Raw genomic sequence first — 24,830 nt, forward strand, 5'->3', positions numbered from 1 at the left:
TGAAGAACCTATTTTATAGACGGCTCTACACCATTATATCATTAAAATGCTTAATTGCTTACTCATGCATGTGATCGATGATTAAACGTAAACAATTTTTAAAAGCAGAACAAGGTTTCACTTTGGTCTCCATATTAAAAGCAAGCCTCAGTGGATAATTCAGTCAGACTTAATTAAAATTAAACACGAAGCGAGAGAGGAGAGACGCGGCAGAGTAAAGGAATAAAATATTATATCGAATGAGTTTATGTGTGACTCGTCGTACATAAGTCCCGTGTAGGTATCGGTAATTACATGTCCGACGCAACTAAGTAGTAATTGCGCAATCGTTAATTACAAGGAACAACTCATGCTATTCGCTGACACAAAGTCGTGCGTTGGCTCAGATCCGCGTGATTAGGGATCGCCGACCTTTCTAAGCATCACAGTTTTCGATTTCCTGACCTCGACGTTGATTAATTGCTATTGAGGAAGGTCACGTCGGACATGAAAACATCATACCAGGAATTCTTGGACTATCTATATTTAAAGACACTATCAGGAAAATGCTTTGATGCGATTTAAAGAAACGTTACTTTGACCAGTCTTGAATCAGTTACTGTTTTTTTTTTTTTTTTTTTAATAACTAGTTAGAATTAAATTATTTAATTTAAATTTAATAATCAATTATTATTATTTATAATTTCATATTAATTATTAATTTTAATTTAAAAATCCAAATAACTAAGATTATAATTCATAAGAACTTAATTTAAAAAGAATTCTGCATTACTTAAACTAAATAAAAAATATTTTTTATTAAGTTGACAAAAATAGATATTTGAAATAAAATTCAAATTGAATAATAGATAAGTCGCACGGAATATACTGTCCATATCGGATTCGGAACAGTTTCTTTTCCGTATTGTTATGCAGGATCACCAAAATGACTTATTTAGTTAAATTTGCAGCAAAAAAAAGTTTTTTTTTTACGAAATAGTTAAATTTTCTACTTAAATATAAATTGTGTAAAAAATACATGAATTATAAACGAAAATAGTTGAATTTTCATACCGAAAATATTATTTTTCAACAGAAAAGTTACTTTTTAACGAAGCACTTAATTTTTCTACCATTTTAAAATAAAAAAGACGAATTTTCAACAAGAGATAAATTTCCAGGCTAAACGTTAATTTTCAACCAGATACATGAATTTTCTACCAAAATATTTTAATTTTCCAGATAAAAGAAATATATTTTCAACCGTAAAAACGAATTTCAAAAAAAAAGTAAGTGAATCCTCTATAGCATTTTTTTAACCAAAATTTGTTTAAACAAACAGTTGTAAATTGTTACCGGAAATATATATATTTTTTTTTTACAAAAATAGTTAATTTTCCACAAAGTAGTTAAATTTTTAACTAAAAAGATGAATTTTCCATTAAAATTATGAATCTTCAACCAAGCAACTGAATTTTTAACAGTTTTTTTTTTTACCAAAGGAGACAAATTTTCAAATAAAAAAACAACACTTTTAAACAAAAGGAATTGAGTTTGCAAGCCAAAAGGATCAATTTTCAACAAAACATTTAAATTTCCAACAAAAAATTTCATTTTCAACCAAACAGTTGAGTTTTCTATCAAAATATTTGAATTATCCACGAAAAAAAAAGAAAATTGAAACAAAATAGTTAAATTTTCAACCAGAGATGAAATTTCTACCAAAAAATGAATTTTCTACCAAGAAAAAATTTTGGAATGAAAAAAATTGTTTCCCAATTCTTGAATTTTCAACAGCAAGATTAATGTTTATCAAAAAATGTTATAGTTGATATTTCCACAACAGGATTTTAATTTAAAAAAGTTGGATTTGACCCAAAACATTGATTTTCTAGTTAAAAAAACGCATTAAAAAAATGTTGAATTTTTAAAACAGAAAAAGTCGAATTTTAACCAAAAATACAGTAGAAAAATTTGAATTAAAAATAAATTTTCAAATAAAAATGAAAAGAAAAAACGAATTTTCTACAAAACATTTTAATTTTATACCAATTTGTTGAATTTTCAAGCCAAAAAAACCTAATTCTCTATAAAACAATTGAATTTTAAAAACGAGAACATGAATTAACAACAACAAATTTTATTAAAAATAAATCAGTTGACTTTTTTTAACAAAATATTTGAATTCGCAGTTAAAAAAAAAAACATTTTTACAACAAAAAGCATTTTTAATTTGATATTTTAACCAAAAATACAAACTTTCAACTAAAATTATGATTCGTTAACGAAAAAAAAATTAAATTTGAAAAAATTCGTTCAATTTTAACCAAGGAGTGGGATTTTTAATGAACCATTTTTTTGGTTCAAAATTCTACTTTTTGGTTACAAATTCGACTGTTCAGTTAAAGATGAGACTATTTTGTTGAAAATTAAATTATGTTGTTAAAAAGTTATCGTTCTTGGTAGAAAATTTATATTGTTTGGTATAGAAATTCACTTTTTTAAATCGAAAATTCATATTTTTTGGTTGAAAACTCATATTTTTTGGTTGAAAATTAATTCTGTTTATTTGAAGTCTATTATTGTATTTTAAAAACATACTTTTTGTGAAAATTCAACAATTTTTGGAAAAAGTCATCGTTTTGGTCGAAAATTTATACTTTTGTAGAAAATTCATATCTTTTGGTTTCAAATTTATCTTTTGGTAGAAAAATCTTTTTTTAGTTGTTGAAAATTTACCTTTTATGTTTGAGAGTGAATATTTTTTATTGAAAAGTCTACTATTACAATTTTGATGTTTAATTCGAAATTCTACAAATTGGTTGAGTTTAATTGTTTTATTTAAAATTCCACTAGTTTTGTTAAAAAGTCACCTTTTGTGTTTAAAATTAATCTCTTGGTTCAAAAAATCTACTAATAGGATTAAAAATTTATCTTTTTTGATTGAAAGTTATTTCTTTTTATAAAAAAAAGTATTATTATATATCTGTTTCAAAATTAATCTGAATTCAACTATTTGCAAAACAGAAAAATCATCTTTTTTGGTTCAAAATTGATCATTTTTTTCAATCAAAATTTTAACTGATTTGTTGAACACTTGCCTTTTTGGATAGAAAATCCATCCTTTTGGTGTAAAAATCCTCATTTGGTATAAAAGTCATATTTTTTAGTTGAAAATTCGTCTTTTTGGCTTCAAAATTAAACTGACTTATAAAATATTCATCCTTTTAAATAAAAAATTTTAAATTATGTTTGAAAATGCAAATCTTCCCGGATAAAGTTTAATCTTTTTTGTTTGAAAATTCGATCATTTGGATCAATATTCGTCAGTTAGGAAAGTGTAATTACAACTTTAGTTGGTGTACAAGTTGTAATTTTTAATAAAATTTTACTTTGTTCTGAAAAAAGGTGACAAAAGATGAGAAATTCCAAAATAGGAGAAAAAGTTGACAAATTCCTAAAATAGGTGACAAAAGGTGACAAAATTGTGAATGAATTATTTAAGCAGCTCAAGAATTTCTACTGATGAAAATACATAACAAAAATTTGAAGAAGCTGAAAGAATGAAAAAATAGATAAACATAATAATTTGAAAATGATCAATTTTGACTTCATTTATTTTGAATTCTTAAATATTTTGTGGATTTCGTTGTACTGAAACTCAATCAGTAAAAATTCTGAGGTATTCAACCGATTTTTTTCGACCTAGGGAGAAAAAGATAATTAGCAAATACCCAAAAATTACTATTAGAAAAACGTGCTGTTCCAGTTTTAATTATTTACGCATGTCAGTTTTTTCTAATAAATTAAATCTGTAAAAAGTTCTGGGGTAATCAAAAGATTTTTTCCAACGAGATTGTTTAAAAACAGCGAAATGTTGAATAATCTTTTGGAAAATAAATATTTTTCTTACATTAATTTATAAAATTATAATTACCTTAATGTGATAGGAGTTCAGCTTGGTCCTCGGGAGACTGTTGAAAGCGCTGAAGTCCAAGCGTCGAGAAAATATGCCATTTGCTCCGCAGCTTTGCCTAAAATATAAAAATTTCCATGAGAAAAGAATACATTTTCTTTTCAGAAAACTCATAATAAAAATAATTACTATTTTTAAACAATTAGATTCATATCCAACAATAATTATTAATGGACAATGTAATTTAATCCAACTGGTGTTGAAATCGAAAACGAAGGTGTTTATTTGATTTTTTTCGATTTCCTTTCACCCTCGGAATTGCCCGAAGCAAAGTAAGTGATACTCTGTATTTTATCCGAGTTCTGAAATTGTGAAATTCGAGACTTGGACCGCACGAGATTTTTTCGAACAAAGGATAATCAATTATTTTAAATAAAATTAATGTAAAGGTACCGTATTTAATTAAATATAACGACTTTTGGACAAAAAGGTTGAATTTTCGGCAAAAAGCTGAAATTTTTATTTGCAAAAATGAATTTTTAACTAAATAATTAAATTTTCAACAAATTAGTTGAATTTTCAAACTAATAGTTGAATTTTCAACCTACAAAGATTTATTTTCAACTAAACAGCTGAATTTTCGACTAAAAAAGCGAATTTTTCATGCAACATTATCAACTAAAAAAATCAATTTATGTAAAAAAGTGAAATTTCAACAACAAAATTAGTTTTTAGTCAGAGATGAAGTATCAACTGAAATGATGAATCTTTTAACAATAACAAATGAATTCTTAACTAAACAATTCAACCAAGTATAGTTGAATTCAACCAACAAGACAATTTTTTAAACAAAGGAATTGAATTTTCAAATAAAAAAGAAAATTCTGTACAAAATCGTGTAATTTTCAACAAAAAAAGATCAATTTTCAACCATAAATTGAATAGATAAATTAAAAAATAAGTCAATTAAATCTTCAAGAATCCTCAAGAAGATTAATTTTATTTAAAACATTAATCATCAAAAAATATATGAATTATCTAATGAAAACACAATTTTCAACCAAAAATTAATACTTAATTTTCAGTCTAAACAATTTATTTTAAACAAAACAAAAAACTAATTTATAAAAAATTAAATCTACTGATAAAGAATAAATTTTCGACCAAAAATGAATAGTTGATTTGCAGTTTGAAACATTTATTTTCAACAAAAAACCAAATTTAACAAAATTTTATTATATCTTCTAGAGAAAAGGATAAACTCTGAATGAAAAATGTAATTAGTTTAATTTTCGGCTAATGAGAACGATACATTTTTAATGAAAAATAGAAAATTTGAACTTCAAAAATGGATTTTCAAACCAAAAAAAATTTAACATGGTAGTCAAGAATATTCATTTCCTACCAAGAAAGACTAATTCTTGAAGAAAATACATTAATTTTCAATTAAAAACGATCAATTTGCAATCCAAAATGAAACAGGCAAATTAAAAAATTGTAATTTTCTACTAAACAATATTAACTTTTAACTAAAAATGAAAATTTTATAATTTTGCAGATACAAAATTCATAAAGAAAAATATATATTTTGATATATAAAAACTTCCAACCAAATACTGGTATTTTCAAACAAAAAAGACGAATTTCAATTAATTAAATGAGTTTTCAAGTACTATATGCAAATAATAATTTAAAAATGAAATAGAAAAATTAAATTTTCAAGGAAGGAAATTCATTCTCAACAAAAAAATCAACATCTTCAACCAATAACATGGATTTTAAACAAAGTACAACTTTAACCAAATAGATTAATCTTCAATCAAAACTGATTTATTAGAAATAATTATTTTTATAATATTATAATGTTTTTATAAACTATGTAAATTAAATTTTAAAAACATACAAAAAATATATAAATATTAATTTACTATTATAAATTTATTAACATATAAATTAATAAATATTAAATTAATTTTCTTAATTAAAATATTATTATTTTTCTATCAAATTCATTTCAACTTCTACAAAAAAAGAAGCAAAATTTGGAACACAATGTCAGGCATAATTAAATTCATAATTAAATTTTTCATAATTAAATCAAATCATAATTAAATTTTCCAGCGTAGAACATTTATTTTCAAGCAACTAAAAAACAAGAGATATCAACAAAATAGTTAATTGAATTTTTAACCAAAAAATACGATTAAACAAAAAGTTGAATTTTCAACAAATTATATTTTTAATCGAAAGGAATTAATTCTGATCCCAAAAATATAAAATATTAGACTTGTCAACCAAAAAGAATGAACCTTCAACCAAAAATAGTCGGATCTCTTTTCAGTTTCTAATCATTCTGTTCGAATTTAAACGAAAAAGAATAAAAGTATAAGTTTCTTGGAAACAGTGGAAAAAAAAGAGGAATTTAAAAAAAGAATAGAGGGAAGCAGACGAATACAGGAAAGAATATGACGACTGTAAATTCTCTACAATCTGACTTTGAAGATAACCTTTCGTTTTTCGTACACGTGCCAAAGACTTGGAATCGAGCACTTGTAACAACGATAAAAAAAAAAGTTTAATTCAGGCCTGTTATAAATATGTAGTCGATAAAGATTTCATGACTGGCTTTCCTGTCCTCCAGATGTTTCATGGACACGAAGTACATAAATCCCTCCCCCACTCCCCTTTCCCAACACGCACACCAAAACAATTGAGAAAGGAAGTAATTTCTCTTTGTCATTATTGTAATACCTTTTTTTTTTAATGAACAATCTGTCGAGGATTAAACGAGGAAATGAAAAGCTGAAAAAAAAACAACAAGTCGCCATATTCGAATAAAGCATTGTGTACAATTAGCAGGCGGAGCACAGCACTAAGAGGCGGAGCACTGGAATTGACCTTCACCTTGGTCTTTCAGCTCTATCGGTGCCCGCATTAGTTATTTTCGGCAATGACAGTCCGGGGTCACGAAAACATTACGCACGAGCAGTCCAGAAGAATACACCGTAACGGCCGAGAGAGTGAGCGAAAAAAAAAACGAATTTAGTCCTTATGTAATTTACTTAACTGCTTTTTATTACTATCGCCCAAACGCTGTGTCAATCAAAATTTAATCCACCACTTTGCAGAGCTCACGTGTACTTCCTAAACGTTAATTGTGCAAAATATCTGCTTACGATGATAAAAGAGGACAAAATGGCACTGTGACAATTTTTTTCTTTTTTTTTCCAGAGACACAAAAATTTCGGGGGAAAAATGCTCGTAAACAAAAATCTAAATCGGAGAGCCACATCTTGTTTACTACTTTTTCCACGAACAAGTAGAAAGTGATATGGTCATCAAGAAAAAAAAACATGTCGCGACGACTAAGCGTTTTTAATTTCAGGCCCGTCAATCACTGTTGAGCTGTTAACTCACATGAGTGAATAAAAATAAATTTCAAACTATTTTAGATTGGAGAGTTTAAAATTTTTCGACTTCGACCCGATCACTCGGAAATAGAGAGATTCTCCCGGGGGAAAAAAAAACATTTTAACAAGCCCAACAAGATTTATTTTCAATCAAATAGTTAAATTTTTAACCAAAAAATAATAAAGACGTTCGTGCGGTCCACACACCGCTCCCAGTTGAAAATTCGAAATTATTTTCCCTTTCAAATAAATTCTTCTAAAACCTCAACAACAACAAAATGGTTTGGTAACAATAATGAGCCTTTCTGGAGAACCGAAGTAAAACTAGAAAATACGAGAAACCAGTTTGATAATTTTAGCCAGGCCGATATCGGACCCGCGTGGGAATATCCTACGGTGAAAAAAAAACTTGATTTTTTACAACAGAAACAGTCGGCTATTACCAAGGACTCGGAAGTCCTGAATTTAGAGGACACATGAAGGTTAGATAACTTTGCCCATCGGCGTTCTACTCTTATTCGTTTTATTATTCTTTCGACCTGCTCGTGCGGTTTCTTTCCCTTTCCTTTATTTCTTTCTTTTCCTTTTTCCTCCTTCCTCCACCGCGTGCGTCCCAATAATAATGCACAGCCCAGTGCAGAACCGGTTTCAGAATATAAATTTGACTATAAAATAATTTTAACACCGGCTATCTGCCCCTCGGGCCTACCAAATTTGTTAAGATGCTAGCGAAACGCGTGCCTAGCATTTCGTTCGATTACTCATCCAAGTGCCGCCCCTCTTACTATGCGCCACATAAAAATTCATCTCGAAGAAGGAAGAAAAAATAAGTTAAAACGGAGGTTAAAACTAGTTTCGAGTGGCCGCATAGTTTCTAAAAATACTTAAGTAGCGCTTTGTTTCAGACCATTCGGCTAGGAGTAAAAAGTGAGATTAATGATGAACTAAAGTGGGGCGATTATGTAATTTTTTTCACTTTACTTCCACTTCTTAAAAATTCACGTTGTTTTTCTTTTTACGTCTTAAGTGTAATAACAACTTAAAAAAAATTAATGTGCATTTCGTAAAAATAGAAATGAAAAAGTTAGATAATCGCCCCCCCCCCCCCATCCAGGAGCGTAATTGACTCGAAATATATTTGGACTGATAAAATCAGTCATTTTAAATAATACAATCTGCCAAATTTTCAACTAATAAAATTATATTTTTCACCAAAAGTGTAAGAGTTATAATTGCCATTTAAAAAATTAATTTTGAACAATAAAAAAACAAAATAATGCATTTTCATCTAATCATTTCAACTTTCAATTGACTAGTTTAATTTGAAAAAAAAAATTATTTTCCTCCAAGATTAATTTTTTTTACGAAAAAGAAGATTTTTGAAACAAATAGTTAAGTTTTCAAAGTGCAATGAATTTTTATGTAAAATGATAAATCTTCAACAGAGACGATTAATTTTCTACCAACTAGAATACAAATTTTCAACAAATTGCAAGAATTTGTAACCAAAAAGTTTCATTTTAAACTAAAATAATGAATGAGTAACTATTAAAATAAATGTTTATCAAGTCAGTTCAACTCTGAAATAAGCAGTTGATTTTAAAAGAAAAACAATTTTTACAATGAAGATTAATTTCCTAAAAAAAAGACGAATTTTCAACAAAATACATAAATTGTTAATAAAATAGATGAAATTTAAACTAAATAGTTGAATTTTCAACTAAAAAAAGTCCACTTTCAGGCCAAAATAGAATTGTTGAATTTTAAATTAACAAAAGAAGTTTTTAATAAAATAGTAAAAAATTTGAATCAAAGAGATGAATTTTACAATAAAATCATTAATTTTCAACAAAAAATTATTTTTTAACAATAACTCTTAATCCAGTAGTACAATTTTCAATCAAAAAGATGGATTCCCAATAAATGATGTAATATTTGATATTTCAAACTAAAATTATATATATTTTTTAATCAATTATATTTTTAATAAATTAATTTTCATCGAAGATTTTTTCTACCAATATAAGGATAAATTTTAAACAAAATAAATTTAAGCCAAATAGTTTAATTTTCAACTAAAACTGATCAATTTTTAAACAAAAAAAGTATTATTTTAAATAAAAAAAAACAGTTGATATTTCAGCGAAAGAAGGTTTTAATTTAAAATAAAAAACATTGTAACTCAACCAATAAAGACCAAATGTCAAGAAAACAGTTCAATTCTCAAATAAATAGTTGAATTTTCAAATAAATAGTTGAATTTTCAAATAAAACATATCAACTTTCAACAACAAAAAAACAGAGCATCGCTATTTTCAATTAACAAAATTAATATTAAAAAAAAACTTTTGAACAAAATGGTTAAATTTTCACCAAAAAGATGAATTTTTAGCTATAATTATGAGGCTTTTTCAACAAACAAAAAAATGATTTTATAATAAAATAGTTTAACTTTCATAACAAGAACTGAATTTTTAATAAAAAAAATTCTCAATAAGAAATGCAATAGTTGATATTCCAACCAAAAAATATTTTACTTTGAAATCAAAAATAGTTTAAATTCCACCAATTTAATTAATTTTGAACCAAAAATATTTATTTTCTACCAATAAATACAAATTTATTTAATCAGTAACATCTTTTCATTAATTTTCAAATAAATTCCAACAAAATAATGAATTTTGAAAAAAAAATATTTATTTTCTACCAATAAAGACAAATTCATTTAATCAGTAACGTCTTTTCATTAATTTTCGAATAAATAGTATATCCAGTAACTTTTACTAATTAAATCAGTCATTTTGATTTATCCAATCTGTAACTTTTAATGTGTTAATCAATCATTTACGGTTAATTTTAATCATTTAATCAACCACTTGTGGTTCATTTTAATCATTCAATCAATATTTTCCGGTTAATTTTAATCATTTATCAGTACGCAGAAATTTAATGAAATGTTTTAATTTATAAATAATTTTACTATTTCATCGCAGGAGACAAATCTGATTGATTCACCAATATTGACCAATTTATCTTTATAAACGAATGTTTTGTCGGTAGAAATGACTAAATTTTCAGATACTTGTTTAAATTAATTAGTCAAATTGTGACTGATGGTTCCCTTTGGTACATTTATTTTTAAACCATTGTTTTTTGTTGGAAAAAAAAAAAAAAAAAATTTCGTCAAACTTGTTAATTTAATATCACTTGAGGGAAGAAGCACATAGAAAGTATCAAGAATGACACTGAGAAGAACCGTGAAAATCTAACGGACCACTTAGGACCTTTTTGCAAAAGTATTTACGACGTGTATCATAAATGTCAGAATGATGTGACCGTTATTAGCACTCTCGTGAGATCGCATGTTCTGCGGACCCATTCATGATTAGATAATAATTTCAATTTTAATACCCCGCAACAATTATCCACCCATAACAACAAAAATTAATGACCAATTAAAAAGTGTGCCATATATGACCAAGCATTTACAGTTGAACACAAGCAAACAAAAAAAAAAACCTACAATTTCTTCAGCTTATAACAAAAAAAAAAAAGATGCTATTATTTTCCTTTGATGGAAGACATTTGTTTTCGTGATTTTAAAATTTGCAAATTGCTGTAATTACTCATTTTTTTTTGTGATTTTGGAACGCTTTACAAATACGGATCGGCAACAACTTCTATCAGAAAATAATCTTGGAAACGACAACTTATATTAGAACATCAACAAAAAATTGTGCTAAAAAATTCTTGTTTATTTTTAAATTGAATTCCTCAAACATCTGAAGAAAATAGAGGATAAAAAATAGAACTTTTCTTGAAATAAGAAACTATTGAAAAATAAATTTACGATTTCTGATTGACAAAGACTGGAGTCCATCAAGGACGCCATTGCTTTTAAGAGACTCGTTTATCGACACAATCCCATGAATAATGTATAAGTTTGCCCAGGGTTTTGAACGTCCTTGGAACAATAACATCGGGAATTATTTTGACTCGTATAAAGTTCATGCTTATGTTAATCCGATCTAGTATGTCTGGTAATCGGATAACAAAATGCCCACGTAAGCTTCTTTCTTCCCGCGAGCATTTGTTTTTAAGGCTACTGATTCCTTATTCAAAGTTATTTTTATTCATTCAATGGTTCAACTCAACACACCTTGAATCTTAAACTTTGAAAAAGAAATATTTAAATTATTATTACTGCTGAGAACAGTGGTTTAGCTGCTCAATTCTGAGTGCTTCGACCGATAATTTTTAACCTATTACAACTCTTTTTCGCACTCAAATCGTAAAAAACTCAGGATAAATTCATAACATTTCAGAACAATTAAAGTTACATTCAAAAGAATTCAAATTAATTGGAAAAGATGTTTAAAAATCACACAAAAATCCATTGATTTCCGTAAAACTGGAATGCATTTGGAAGAATTTCAGATAAAAGAGTAAAAATTTTATGAAGTAAAAAAAAAAGATTGAATTAAGTAGAACGGAGTGAATTTAGAAGGATTCAAGAATTCAGGATGAATTCAAAAAATTTGAATTCTCTACAAATCTTTGCAATCTTACTAGTTTCTAAAATTAAGAAGTGACTAATGACTACAAAACAATTCAAGTTAAATCCAAAAGAATTCAAATTAATTGGAACAAACTTAAGAGCAGAGAACATTTTGAACATTAAAATAAATTTTGATTGAATTTTGAGAAATTTAAAAGACATCAGAAGAATTAGATGTAATTCATAAAAAAAATCAAGCAGCATTTAAAAAGCAATCAAGTGAATTGAAAACAATTTAAAAATATGGAGAAATTAATTTAATTGTGTAGAATTAATTGAATTTAGAAGAATTTAAAAGGATTTAGGATAAATCAACAAGAATTCAGAGCGAATTCCAAATAAATTGTACAAAAATATTTGAAAATCTTTTCAAATCTTTGAAACCCTACGGGATCCCTCATGTCTGGTGAAAAGTTCTTTGGAATCCTTTAAGGTAATTGTTTTATAATCAATTTTAGAATTCACACAAAAAAATCATTAATTTTAACCATGTTTCCAATTTTGAAAGTAAATTTTTCTACGGCTAAAATCGTTGGCACAATTTTTTTAAGAAAACATTTTTTTTTACAATTAATTATATATTAAGATTATTTAGTTATTTTTAAAATTGAAAACAGTAGAGTCGTAGAGAATGTTTTCCCGGAAAAAGGCCTTCATTTATCAAAATGCAATCATTTTTCAAAAATTGGTAAGAAGCGACGGTTAGAAAAAATTCAATTGCACAAAAACATGATTAACACTAATGTTTTTTTGATGAATTTTAATATTTTTCAATAAAAAAATTATGATTTTTATCTTAAACGACATCAGTTATTATATTTCCATTCTTAAAATCATAGAAAAACTTTTTTTTTTAATTTCTCACTTTAGGTACGACAACTACCTTAAAATATTAAAATCCCTGAAAATGATTAAAACCCTTGAAATTGTTAGATCTCTTGAAAATGCAATGGAATCTTTTAAAATACCCTAAAATATTTTAGTCTTTGCAAGCCTTCAAACTACTTGAATAAATAAAAAATTTCTGGGAATATTTTTTAACTTTCGAAAATATTTCGTATCCTTTGATCTTCTTAAAGCCCTTGAAAACTCCTGAGAATCTTTTACAATATCCTCCAGTCTTTTCAATTCTTTTAAACCCCATTAAATAATTGAAATCAATAAAAGTTTCTTTGTAATCGTTTAAAATAACCTTAATTATTTAAAATCCTTTAAACCCCTTTGACATTTTTTAAAGCTCTTGAAAATGCCAAGTGATTTTTAAAAAAATATGATAGAATATTTCAAATCCTTTGATTATTTTATCAATTTATCATCAGGATTAATTCAATTAAAAATGTTAAAAATTTAACAACAAAATCCATGAAATTAACTAGAATAGTGTAAATTTAGAGAAATTCAAGTGAATTCATAAGATTTAAGAGAATTAATCAAATTCAAGAGAATTCCAAAGAATTTAGGATAAATTAATCAGAATTAAGGATGAATCATGGAAAATGTATTAAAATCCATTGAGTTTTTTAATTCCTTAGAATCATTGAAATCCTAGAAAATCTAATAAAATAACGTGAATTCTAGAAAATTCTCTATCCTAAAATATTTAAAAAGTTTTAAAATCACTTCAAATGAATGAATTTAATTTTTAAAAATCCTTGGCATCATTTCAAATTCCCTACAATACTTCAAATTATTGAAATCTATTAAAATTTTGTTCGGAATTTTTATGAATACCATAAAATATTTCAAAGAATTTTAAATGATTTAAAAGTAGGTATATACCTGAAATGGATAGTGATTATCCCACGAATTCATTTATTGAATTAAAAGTGACTAATGTGATTTTTTCATTTATAAAGTAAAAAATGGTGAGTGGTGACTGTGTGGCATCCCTTAATATTTTCTACACAGAAATTCTCTGATTTTTTTAAGTGTCTGACCGAGGCACGTTGTCACATGGGGCACGTAGTCACATAGGGCATGAATTAAAAGTGACTAATGTGATTTTTTCATTTTAAAAAGTGACTAATGGTGACTGTGTGGCATCCTTATTTTTTTACACAGAAATTCTCTGATTTTTTTTGAGTGTCTGACCGAGGCACGTTGTCACATGGAGCACGTTGTCACATAGGACATGAATTAAAAGTGACGAATGTGATTTTTTCATTTTAAAAAGTGACTAATGGTGACTGTGTGGCATCCTTATTTTTTACACAGAAATTCTCTGATTTTTTTTAAGTGTCTGACCGAGGCACGTTGTCACATGGGGCACGTAGTCACATAGGGCATGAGTTAAAAGTGACCAATGTGATTTTTTCATTTATAAAGTGACTAATGGTGACTGTGTGGCATCCTTATTTTTTACACAGAAATTCTCTGATTTTTTTTAAGTGTCTGACCGAGGCACGTTGTCACATGGGACATGTTGTCACATGGGGCACGTTGTCACATTGGCTTTATTAAAAAAAAATAATAACTATAGAGCAGCACTAGTCACGGAAAATCACTAGCTGACGGAAAATTAAGTTGAATATTTTCTTTTGCAGTGAGTTAAATTTTATTCTCGAGTTTTTACGAACTAAACATTAAGCATATTTTTCCGGAATAGAGGAACTTTACATTATCTTAAATATTTACATTTAAAAAAATATTTTACTTTAACACAGTTTGGGCAACACTTTTCATGCAATTAAATTTGATGTTACAGCATGTCCCGGTTACGGGGCATGTCGTCTCAAGTGACCTTTCGTTATTGCTTGTTATTGGATACTGTCCAATTGAAGCTGATGATTTACTTGAAATTTTCGCGTATCAAAATCTTCTTAAATATCAAATTAAAAAAATCTTCGAATACAAATTTGTGACAGCGTGCCCTCGTCTACCCTACTTTAGGGACCTTAACTGAATATAGGGTACAAGAAGAGAAACAGGGACAGGTCTGTGAGGCTTGTGATTATTTGTTTTCCTCACTAGTTTTAACTGAATTTATCCTATCAATCATTAGCTATTTTAGCCGTTTTTGTTTATTTTGCATTTGTTAAACAATTAATTGTTTAGCACTAAATAATATCGGAAACAATTTGCCTCTCTTCCAAGTTCTATTTGACATCAATTTTCAAAATACAAAATTTGATAAAGCCACATTAATAATATTCTTCGTGCAAGTTTGAACTCCTTCAGCATGTGCCTCCAACGAACGTTCATGTAAAAGCGAGACATTCGCGGTTAGACACGCCATTGTGATCAGTCGGCAATTCGTCACACACGCATGTATGTATATTTACAGATAATGAGCTGCACGTCGTTCGTGTGCACAGCAAAGTTGCGGTTTTGTGACGGAAATGTGTGAGTAAAATGCATTCGGCATTGTACACAAACAGCCCCAACTATCCGATACATTTACAATGTTTTTCACTTAAGTAATTTTGTTCAGTCGAGCGATAATGCTGACTCAGATACCCTTCCTTGGGAGCCTTGAGTGACAGACTCAGACATACCGTGTGTAAAGATCGATTATATCAAACAAGTGTTTCCCTTCGTGATTTTTCCGCAAGCAAAGGACTTAGAGGCAAGCCCTTTATTTAAAAAAAAAAAAATATCTATATATATAAATCAAGAGCTAAGCCGGCTAAAGTTCAGCCATCCTCTTTGCCAACAAGGTGTTCTGCACATAATTTTTCCCATGCAAACAATTCGTGTTTGTATTTTGAAATGTTGAACACCGGTGAGAAATTCTTATAAAGTCAGTTGAGAAAGTCTTCATTTGACTTGAACTTGCCTACCTAGAATTTCCAATGAAATTTATTTTCGACAATTTTTTCCTCATTAGATTTATTGTCAGAGAGACAAAGAGGTTTCATGGAATGGAAATAGGGGGGATCGAACGTCCCGGTAGTCTCGTCGCTACGCGCGACGATTTTAAAGTAGCTTTCCTGTAATGATGGGATGCGTGCATGTTGTATGTACAATCTCTAATTGTATGCTAATTTCGGCTCGATCGACGATCCATTCTTGATACGCATACCTTGTTCTCTAATTAAATACGTAAGCGAGAAGATACGAATCTCCTTGAAAATTGGATACCTGCGCGCAGAATGCTACTAAATAAAAAAAAAAAAATGGTGTTTCTATTAAAATCAATTTTTGGTTCCAAAGACGAATCTCTCTTGCTTGAAAAGTAATCCAAAATGACAAATGATTTCTAAAGGAAGCCAATGTATGAATTTAAAACGTTCTAAAAGAACCCTTTTGTCACTTCTTAATTTAATTACTTCGGAGATTTTACAAGTTAATGATGCATATTTTACTTTATAATTCGGAAGAAATAATATTTCACTGGGAAACATTTAATAAAGAAACTAAGAGATTTGAAGGAATATCTAAATATTTTGAATTTCAAATATTTGAGGCTAATTTAAAACTTAAAGATTTTGCAACCGATTTCAATAAATTAAAGAGATATTAAAGTATTTAAACAATGTTATGGTATTTTGAAAGATTCCCAGGAATCGTAAAGAGATTTCAAGGAATTTCAAGGGATGTCAAAAGATTTGAAAAAATTTGAAATATTTCAGGGTGTTTTAAAACTCACACTTTTTTTTTCTATTTCAAATCAATGATATTTTGAAGGATTTCAAAGCCTGTATGGAATTTTTAATGATTAAGAAGGACATTAAAGAGCATACAAAGATTTTAAGGGATATGAAAAGATTTTAAATAATTGGAAATAAATAAGTATACTTTAAAAGAGTCCAGGGATTTTTCAACAGATTACAATTAATTAAAGGATTTCCGAGATTTTGTGTTATTTTGACAAATTCCGAGGATTTTTAAATAGATTTGGAAAATTTCAAGGGATATCAAAAGATTTTTTTTAAAAATTGTAATATTTTAGGGTATTTCAAAACATTTTTTAATTCATTTCAATAAAATAAAGAGATTTTGGACAAATTCAAAGTTTCTAGGTATTTTTATATTCCGAGGAATCGCAAAAAAACTAGAAAGATTTTATGGGATATCACAAGATTTTAAACCATTTAAAATAAGAATATTTTTTATGATTTCGAGAAAATTGAAAAAGATTTTAAGGTATATCAACAAAAAATTTGAAATATTTGAATCTTTGAATATCTTTCCTGAGCAAAAATGCAACTGTGGTTGAAAATTCATCTGTTTAGGTTGAGGAATCAACATTTTAATTGAAAATTCGTTGTTTTTTTAATTAATTCGAGTGCTTTCAATATGTAATTAAAATCTTTTCTAGTGGAAATATCAACTATTATATTTTTTGATCAGAATTTACCTTTTTTGGTTAACCTAATACTTTAATTTTCTAAAAAATTCTTGAATTTTAAAATAAAAAGGACTAATTTTCGCCCAAAAACGACGAATTCTTATAAAAAAATGTAATAGTTGACATTTTAACCAAAAATGTTTTAATTGTAAATTAAAAACAAGTGAATTCATTAAACAAAAAAATGAATTTTCAACCAACAATTTCGACGTATAATAAAATAAAATCAAATTGTTACCGAATGAAATGATTTTTTAACCAAATAAGATTTTTGATTAAAAAACGAAAAATATTCCAACCAAATTGCTGAATTTTCTACCATAATGATATGATTTTTAAATAAACAGTTGTATGTTTGCTTGAAAAAAAAGTAGTTTATAATTATGATAAATTTTCGATCCAAAAAGACGAATTTTCAACAAAATAGTTAAAATATAAATCAAAAAAGATTTTTCAGCCAAACAAATTTTCAACCAAATAATAAAATTTTTAACCAAAAAATAATTGTAATCGTTTAACTACTTTGTTTAATTTATGCATTAACTTGAATTAAGATGAATTCTAAATCAAAATTTACTACCAAACAGTTGAATTTACATGCAAATCGATAATACTAATCTATAATATTAAATTTTAATACATACTTAATAATATTATTGAAAAATTAAATTTATAAGTTTACTGTTAAATTACTTACCTAAGCAGATGACAAAATTTGAGGTTAAAATTAGAGGTTTCAATAAACTACTTTGAACAACTTATACTTTGATGTTAAAAAGTCAAACTGATTTTTTTTTTTTATATCAAAATTTAACTATTTTCTTTTTAATTTGTCAGTTTAATTTGACAACTCATCTAGTTTCAGAGAAATTGCATTTTTCTGGGTTATTTTAAAATTAATATATTTTAAATAAAAATATATTCGTATTTTTTGGCAGAAAAATAATCTTGGTTGAAAATTAATTTTCTTAGTTCAAAATTAATTTGTTCCGAGAAAAATCTAACTAGTTTGTAGAAAATTCGTTGTGTTTTGGATGAAACTTAATCTTCTTAGATAAAAATTCAGTTTTGTATTTAAAAATTGATTTGGTTACGAATTAAAATATTTTTGGTTAAAAAGTTGTTTTTTAACAATTTATTTTTAAACTGAAAACTTAACTATATTATTTATGTTTGCACTTGCTAGAAGATTATTCTTCTTGGTGAAAAGTTCCCATAAATATTTATTTTCAACTAGTTGGTGAAAAATTAAACTATTTTCTTGAACTGAAAATTTACATTTTTATTGAAAATTATTATTTCCGAGTAAAAAATTGTAATATTTTGTATAAACCCCTTCATTAGTCCTAAAAGTATTTTTTTTTAAAGATTTAAACAGATTTCCAAAATTGTAAAGAAAAAATAATCTGAAAGATTTTCGGGCATTTAGTAAAATTGTGCAGGTTTTATTAAAGATGGTAGGAAAAAGGCGAAACATTTTAAACGATAGTCAGAAGTTTTGGAAGAATTTCACAAATAATTCAAAAGTTGAAAAGATTCCAAATAATTAATATATATATACACACACAAAAAATTCATTAGGATTCCTATGAAAATTAAAAATGTTTTTTTTTTATCCTCGAAAATGAATTTTAAGAGATTTCTGGGGACATTTTCAACTATATTTTTATTTTAAAACTTATTTTTTACAAAATACTTTAAAAGAATTTAAAATAAAAACGTTTAAAGTAAAATAAAGTGTTTAAGAGATTAAAAATAATTTTTAATTTGGAATGATTCCAAAACTTTTTTAACAAAATATATATTTTAGAAAATCTTTAAGTAAGATTTTTACGGTATTAAATAATTTTTAAGATCTTCAGATAATAACAAAATATAATTAAGATTCCTGTAAACAAATTTTACGATTTTTCTTTTCAACAAATAATTAAAAAAAAAATATTTACCAAGATTTCAAAACAAATTTTTATGCATAAATAACAATCAAAGAATTATTAATTTTTGACAATTTAAAATAAAAATAACTTAACTTCTAGTTTAAAAAGTATTGATTTAAAAAATGGAATTTATCAAGTTTTCATGCTTTTTACTGAAATTGCTTAAAATTATATAATTAAAACAAATTTAATTATTTGATTCATTTTTTAAATTAGAACATTGAAAATTATAGCGTGGATTCTTTAAACTTTCGATCTGCCCAATTTACGAAAGTTAAAATTTTTTATTTTGTACTTTACCAATAATTACTTTAAAATTGGAAAATAAAAAATTGTTCTTTGTTTTTTTCTTCAAATAATTTTAAGGGTCTATTTGAAAACCTTTAAAGAGATTTTAAAAGATTTCCAAATTGTTTAGAAGTTTCAAAAGAATTTAAAAAATGATAACAAATTTAAAAAGATTCCATAAAATTTTAAACAAAATTTAGGTTGTTGAAGATTTTGCAATCAAATTTTGAAACTTCTCAAGCGTTTTGAAAGGCTTAAAAAGAAGAAATAAATTTGACTGAAATTCATATGAAAACAAACATTTATATTATTATATTTTATCGATTATTATCAAAGATATATTATTTTTAGCAAGATTTGCTATAATTGAAAATTTAAGGGAAAAACAACACTGAAAATACGTCAAATTAAAATATTTTGTTACAAACAGTATTTCTAATAATGTTTAAAGCAGAACATAAGCGTTGATCTTACAAAGAGGCGAGGATGTTCATTTTTCCATGATTTAGAACGACCTCAAGAATAAGGCGAGGATTACATTATGCGAGGCAGTGAGGACGAATTCTCGGGGCGATAAGAGCTACCACCGAGTTTCTTTATCCCTCGGCCTTCCTGACTCGCCAAGTCTGACAAAATTGTAATTACGCATGAATCTATCTGGACAGGGACGATAATAGTAGCTCGAGACACTTTTCCACTTGGCGAAAAGAGCTGATAAATCATCCGATCTGTGATGATTTATCTCTCTCAAAGATCCCAAGACCACATTATTATTCCCGACGAAAATTTTCATACCGATATAAGAAAGGTCATATCAAATTGGCAATTTTGTGCCCCCCAGCTTTTTTTTTTTTTTTTTTTTGCTAAGTGTAAACATGTAAATAAAATCCTCAGTTGTCAAATCATGCCTCGAAAGTGAAAGCAAAGCCCCGAAGGGAAAGGCGTTTTCGATAAGCTGAGCGAGTATCGTCTCGTGTGAAGTGTAGAAAGAAAAAAAAAATAAATAAAAAAAAAAAACAGTTTTTTGCGAGCTCGTTTCGTTTCCTTTGAAGAATCGAGCAAAACTCTTTTGTCACCCTTCTCGTGCAGAGAATTCAGTTCGTGACGAGATATCGCAAAGACGTTGGCTTGCGTTTGCTCTCCCGTCAAGGCAAGGTCTGCTGGTGACATGAAGAGCTATTCGCAATAGCTGCCGATTTAACGTTCTCACCCTCGCTCGTTACAGACTTTGTTCGTCGTGCTTGTATCACGTCAATACGTAACAACAGTGAGTGACAAGGAACGCACACAATCGACCCTTGGAACCAGGAAGAAGTATCGAATTATCGAAAAGCCAAGGGGAGAGAATCAATCCAGCGAGATCCAGACCAGGACCAGCATCAAGAAAACTGAGGAGGATCCATCAAACGCTTTTCGTAAACAGCGTCTATTTTCTATGATATCAGACTTGGTGTTCATGTCAGATTTATCTCACCCCTGTTTTTCGCAAGAGAAGGGTGAATCGTTACCAGCTATTGTACTCGAAATCTGAATGAACCAGATTTAGACGTCATACAGAAGCGACTATACGACCCAATTCGACTGTGTCGAAAGGAACTTTTTTTTTAAACTAGTTCAGCTCTTAACAGATACAGTGAAACTCTTCTATAGCGCCGATTTCGGAGCTGAAGGTGGGCTACCCTGCGGCGCGGCGTCAATTCTCGGAAGGGCTATTTGATTTTTCAATCAAAATGATTAATTAAAAAAATAGTTTAATTTTTAACCCCTAAAGGGCATACTGGGTGTATAACACCCAGCGACTAATTTGCGCTTTTACAAAACGTACCAAATTCAAATAAATGGAACATACGGCGCCAGATTAACAAATGAAAGGAAAACCTTTTTTTTTTTGTCATTTTCACATAATTCTGATTTTTATCATTTCTATACGCAGTTTAAGATCAATAAAATAGCTTGATCGCACAAAGTACGGTGTTGTGTGTAAATACCTTCTTTGGAACGAACACTATAAGACTAATTTTATTTTTGAAGCGCCGTATCTTGGTTATGAATTTGTAAATTTCATAATCTGTGATGACACATTTTCTCCTTAAACTAGATAGATTAAACATCATTAATTGATTTTCTTGTAAAAAAAACTGTCCAATACCAACGGCACAGCACACGTTTGAACACCCTTGGGTGTTTCACACCCAGTATGCTCTTTATGTAATCTTACGGAAGTGTGTCCTTAAAGGGTTAAACAAAAAGTTTAATTTTCCAGAAAGAAAATTAATGTTCTACCAAAAAACACGAATTTTTGACAGAATACATTATTTTTCAACATAATTGTTGAATTTTAAAGTCAGAAGGATGAATTATCTACAAAAACTCAAAAAGGTTAAACTTTCAGCCCGAAAATACGATTCATGTTAAAGTATATAGATATATTTAAATAAAAATATAAATAATTCGTTGATATACAATAGATGGCCAGTGGCGGGTGCTGACGTTTTCAAACTGCGCATTGGCATCATTATTTAATCCGAATTATAAAGTAAAATTTCGAAATCTTTGCGTTTCAAAAAAACCTGTACGTATTTTACATTCTTTGAAATTTTTTAAAATCCCATTTATTCTTTGAAATCCTTTCAATACATTCCAATTAATACCCTCAATATCTTTTAAATCACTTAAAATTTTTTTGGAATCCTTAAAAATACCATGATATCTTTGAAATTAAAAAATCCAAATTATTGCAAGCGATTGAAAAATATTGGACTTTTAAAAGACCCTCAAATATTTCAAATTCTTCGAAATCTCTTGATATTCCATAACATTCTTGAAATCTTTATAATACTTTCAAAATATTCAAATAAATTGAAAAATCTTCGGAGTTTTAAAATACCCTCAAATATATGTTAAGTTCTTCGAAATATTTTTATATTCCTTAAAAAATCTTAAAACTCTTTACAATTTCTTGGAATCTTTAAAAATACCATGAAATCCTTTAAAATATCTCCAAATTATAGAAATCAATTGAAAAATCTTGAAGTTTTAAAATATCCTAAAATATTTTTAATTCTTTCGAATTCTTTGATATCCCTTATGCTTCATTAAATACTTTAAGATTTTCTTGGAATCCTTAAAAATGCTACAAAATATTTGAAAACCCTTTGAAATCCTTCAATTTATTGAAATCGGTTGAAAATCTAAGAGTTTTAGAATAACCTTAAATATTTCATTAAATATTTCAAATTCTTTAAAATCTTTTCATATTCCATGAAATCTTTAAAATACTTTATAATACCTCCAAATTATTGAAATCAATTGAAAAATCTTGGACTTTTAAAATAGCCTCAAATATTTCAAATTTTTCGAAATATTTTGATATTCCTTAAAATCTTATAAATCTTTTCAAAATGTCTTGGAATCTTTCAAAATACCATTACATTTTTCAAAAATTTTTTAAAATACCTCTAAATTATTAAAGTTTTAAAATACCCTCAAATATTTCAATTCTTTCGAAATATTTTAATATCCCTTGAAATCTTTAAAATATCATTAAATTTCCTCGCAATCTTGAAAAATACCACAAAATACTTAAAATCCTTCAATTTATTGAAAAATATTTGGAGTCTTAAAATACCTTTAAATACTTTTAAAAATTTTGAAATCTTTTGGTATCACTTCAAATCTCTTTATTCTCATTATGATTCCTAGGAATCTTCAAAAATACCATAAAATCTTTTAAATTCTTCAAAATACCTTTAATTGATTGAAATTTATTGAAAAATCTTGAAGTTTTAAAATAATCTCCAAAAATTTCAAATTCTTTGAAATCTTTCGATATCCATTGTAATATCTTAAAAATTTCTCGGAATCTTCAAAAACACTATAGAATCTTTGAAGTCCTTTAAAATCCTTTTAATTTATTGAAATCGATTGAAAAATCTTAAAGCTATAAAATACTCTCGAATATTATTTCTTTGAAATTCTTTTTGATATACCTCGAAATATTTCAAATGTTTTGAAACTGCTTGGAATCTTTAAAAATAAAACGAAATCTTCTAAATCCTTTAAAATAGCTTTAAATGATTGATATCGATTGATAAAACTTGAAGTTGTGCAGTACTCTAAAATATTTCTAATTCTTCAAAATCTTTTGATATTTCTTGTAATCTCTTGTTTTCTTTATTAATTTTTTCCCAGTGCAATATTATTTCTTCCGAATTATAAAGTAAAATATGCATAATTAATTTGTCAAAATTTCGAAGTGAGTCAAAGCAGATTAAGTGACAAAACGGTTCTATTTGTCTGTTAGAACGTTGGGTTCCTTTAGAAACCATTTATCATTTTGGTTTCCGTTTCCGCAAGAGAGGTTCCTTTTTGTTGCAGCTTATTTGGAACCAAAAATCGGTCCAAATAGCATTCCTAGTTTTTTCTGTGTATTCTTGAGCTTCTAATGAATTAAAATTTTTTTTCAGAAGGGTCTTGCAACCTTTGTAACTGACAAAACGAAATAGAGAGTAAAATACAATTCTCTGAGAAGCTTTTAACTCTCGAGTTTAAAATTAGATCCTTGGTGTGATTGGACTAGACATAAACGAAGATTAGAGAGCATTTTGGTGGCCGTAGCGTACCCTGCAGATTAGGTTAAAGCACCCTCCGAGGATTAACAAAGCTCGTAAGTCGTTATAAACGCGCCCTGAAACTTGTCCCCATAAAGCAGGTATATACACCATAATATTGCGGACTATCTACACCCATCTAGATTTCTAGATTCTAGCCTATCCAGGGTGTGTACCTCTACGTGCACTCTATTTACGAGAGACGGGTCTGCTTGTACAGAGATCCAAGGTGCCCATTTATCTACGCCCCCGCTCGTAACATCTATCATTGCAGAAACGACCGCCACCTCTCCGTCCAAAACATTATTAAATTCCCTCGGAAATTATACATCAGCTACGATTATCCCCGGGTTCTCCTCCAATGTCCCAAGATGCGCCAATGGAAATTGACAAATGTCTCTCTGACTATCTGCTGGTACTAACTGAATAGTCACGACAACTAATAAAATTGTTATAAGAACTAATAAAAATAGCAGTATCAACTGATAAAATGGCAGCACCATATCTTACCAACAAAATAGTTATTGTGTTGAAATTTATGAAAATTTTCAAATTTACGTAATTTTTAGGCAGGATATTCGAGAACTTCATTTTTTAAATTACACCCAACTCTCGCTTTTAGTCACCCCGTTCTCAGCCTTCCTAAAACTGCTGCACAGCGGGGCAAAATTGACAAAATTGAATCCTTACGCGTATTTTCAATGGATTTGGATAAAATAAACTGTATAGTACTCTTTAGGAAGTGGGACGATGGTCGTGGGAGCTAAAGCGTAGGCTTTGGACTCACTCCTTCGGCTTGCGGGTTCGATTCCCGCCTCGCACTCTGGAAGAGTCTCGGTGGC

General features: G+C 27.7%; 1 protein-coding gene across 1 annotated transcript in view; it reads right to left on the bottom strand.

Annotated features, from left to right (window-relative positions):
• LOC117171300 (headcase protein) overlaps positions 1-24,830 on the bottom strand; it is a 355,010-nt gene that overhangs the window by 284,276 nt on the left and 45,904 nt on the right. Inside the window, exon 2 of the mRNA XM_033358465.1 lies at positions 3,917-4,013. Within this exon, the coding sequence (XP_033214356.1) occupies positions 3,917-4,013 (97 nt within the window). The remainder of the gene's footprint in view (positions 1-3,916; positions 4,014-24,830) is intronic.

The sequence above is a fragment of the Belonocnema kinseyi genome, chromosome 4, assembly GCF_010883055.1.
Source record: "Belonocnema kinseyi isolate 2016_QV_RU_SX_M_011 chromosome 4, B_treatae_v1, whole genome shotgun sequence".
Classification (NCBI taxonomy): domain Eukaryota; kingdom Metazoa; phylum Arthropoda; class Insecta; order Hymenoptera; family Cynipidae; genus Belonocnema; species Belonocnema kinseyi.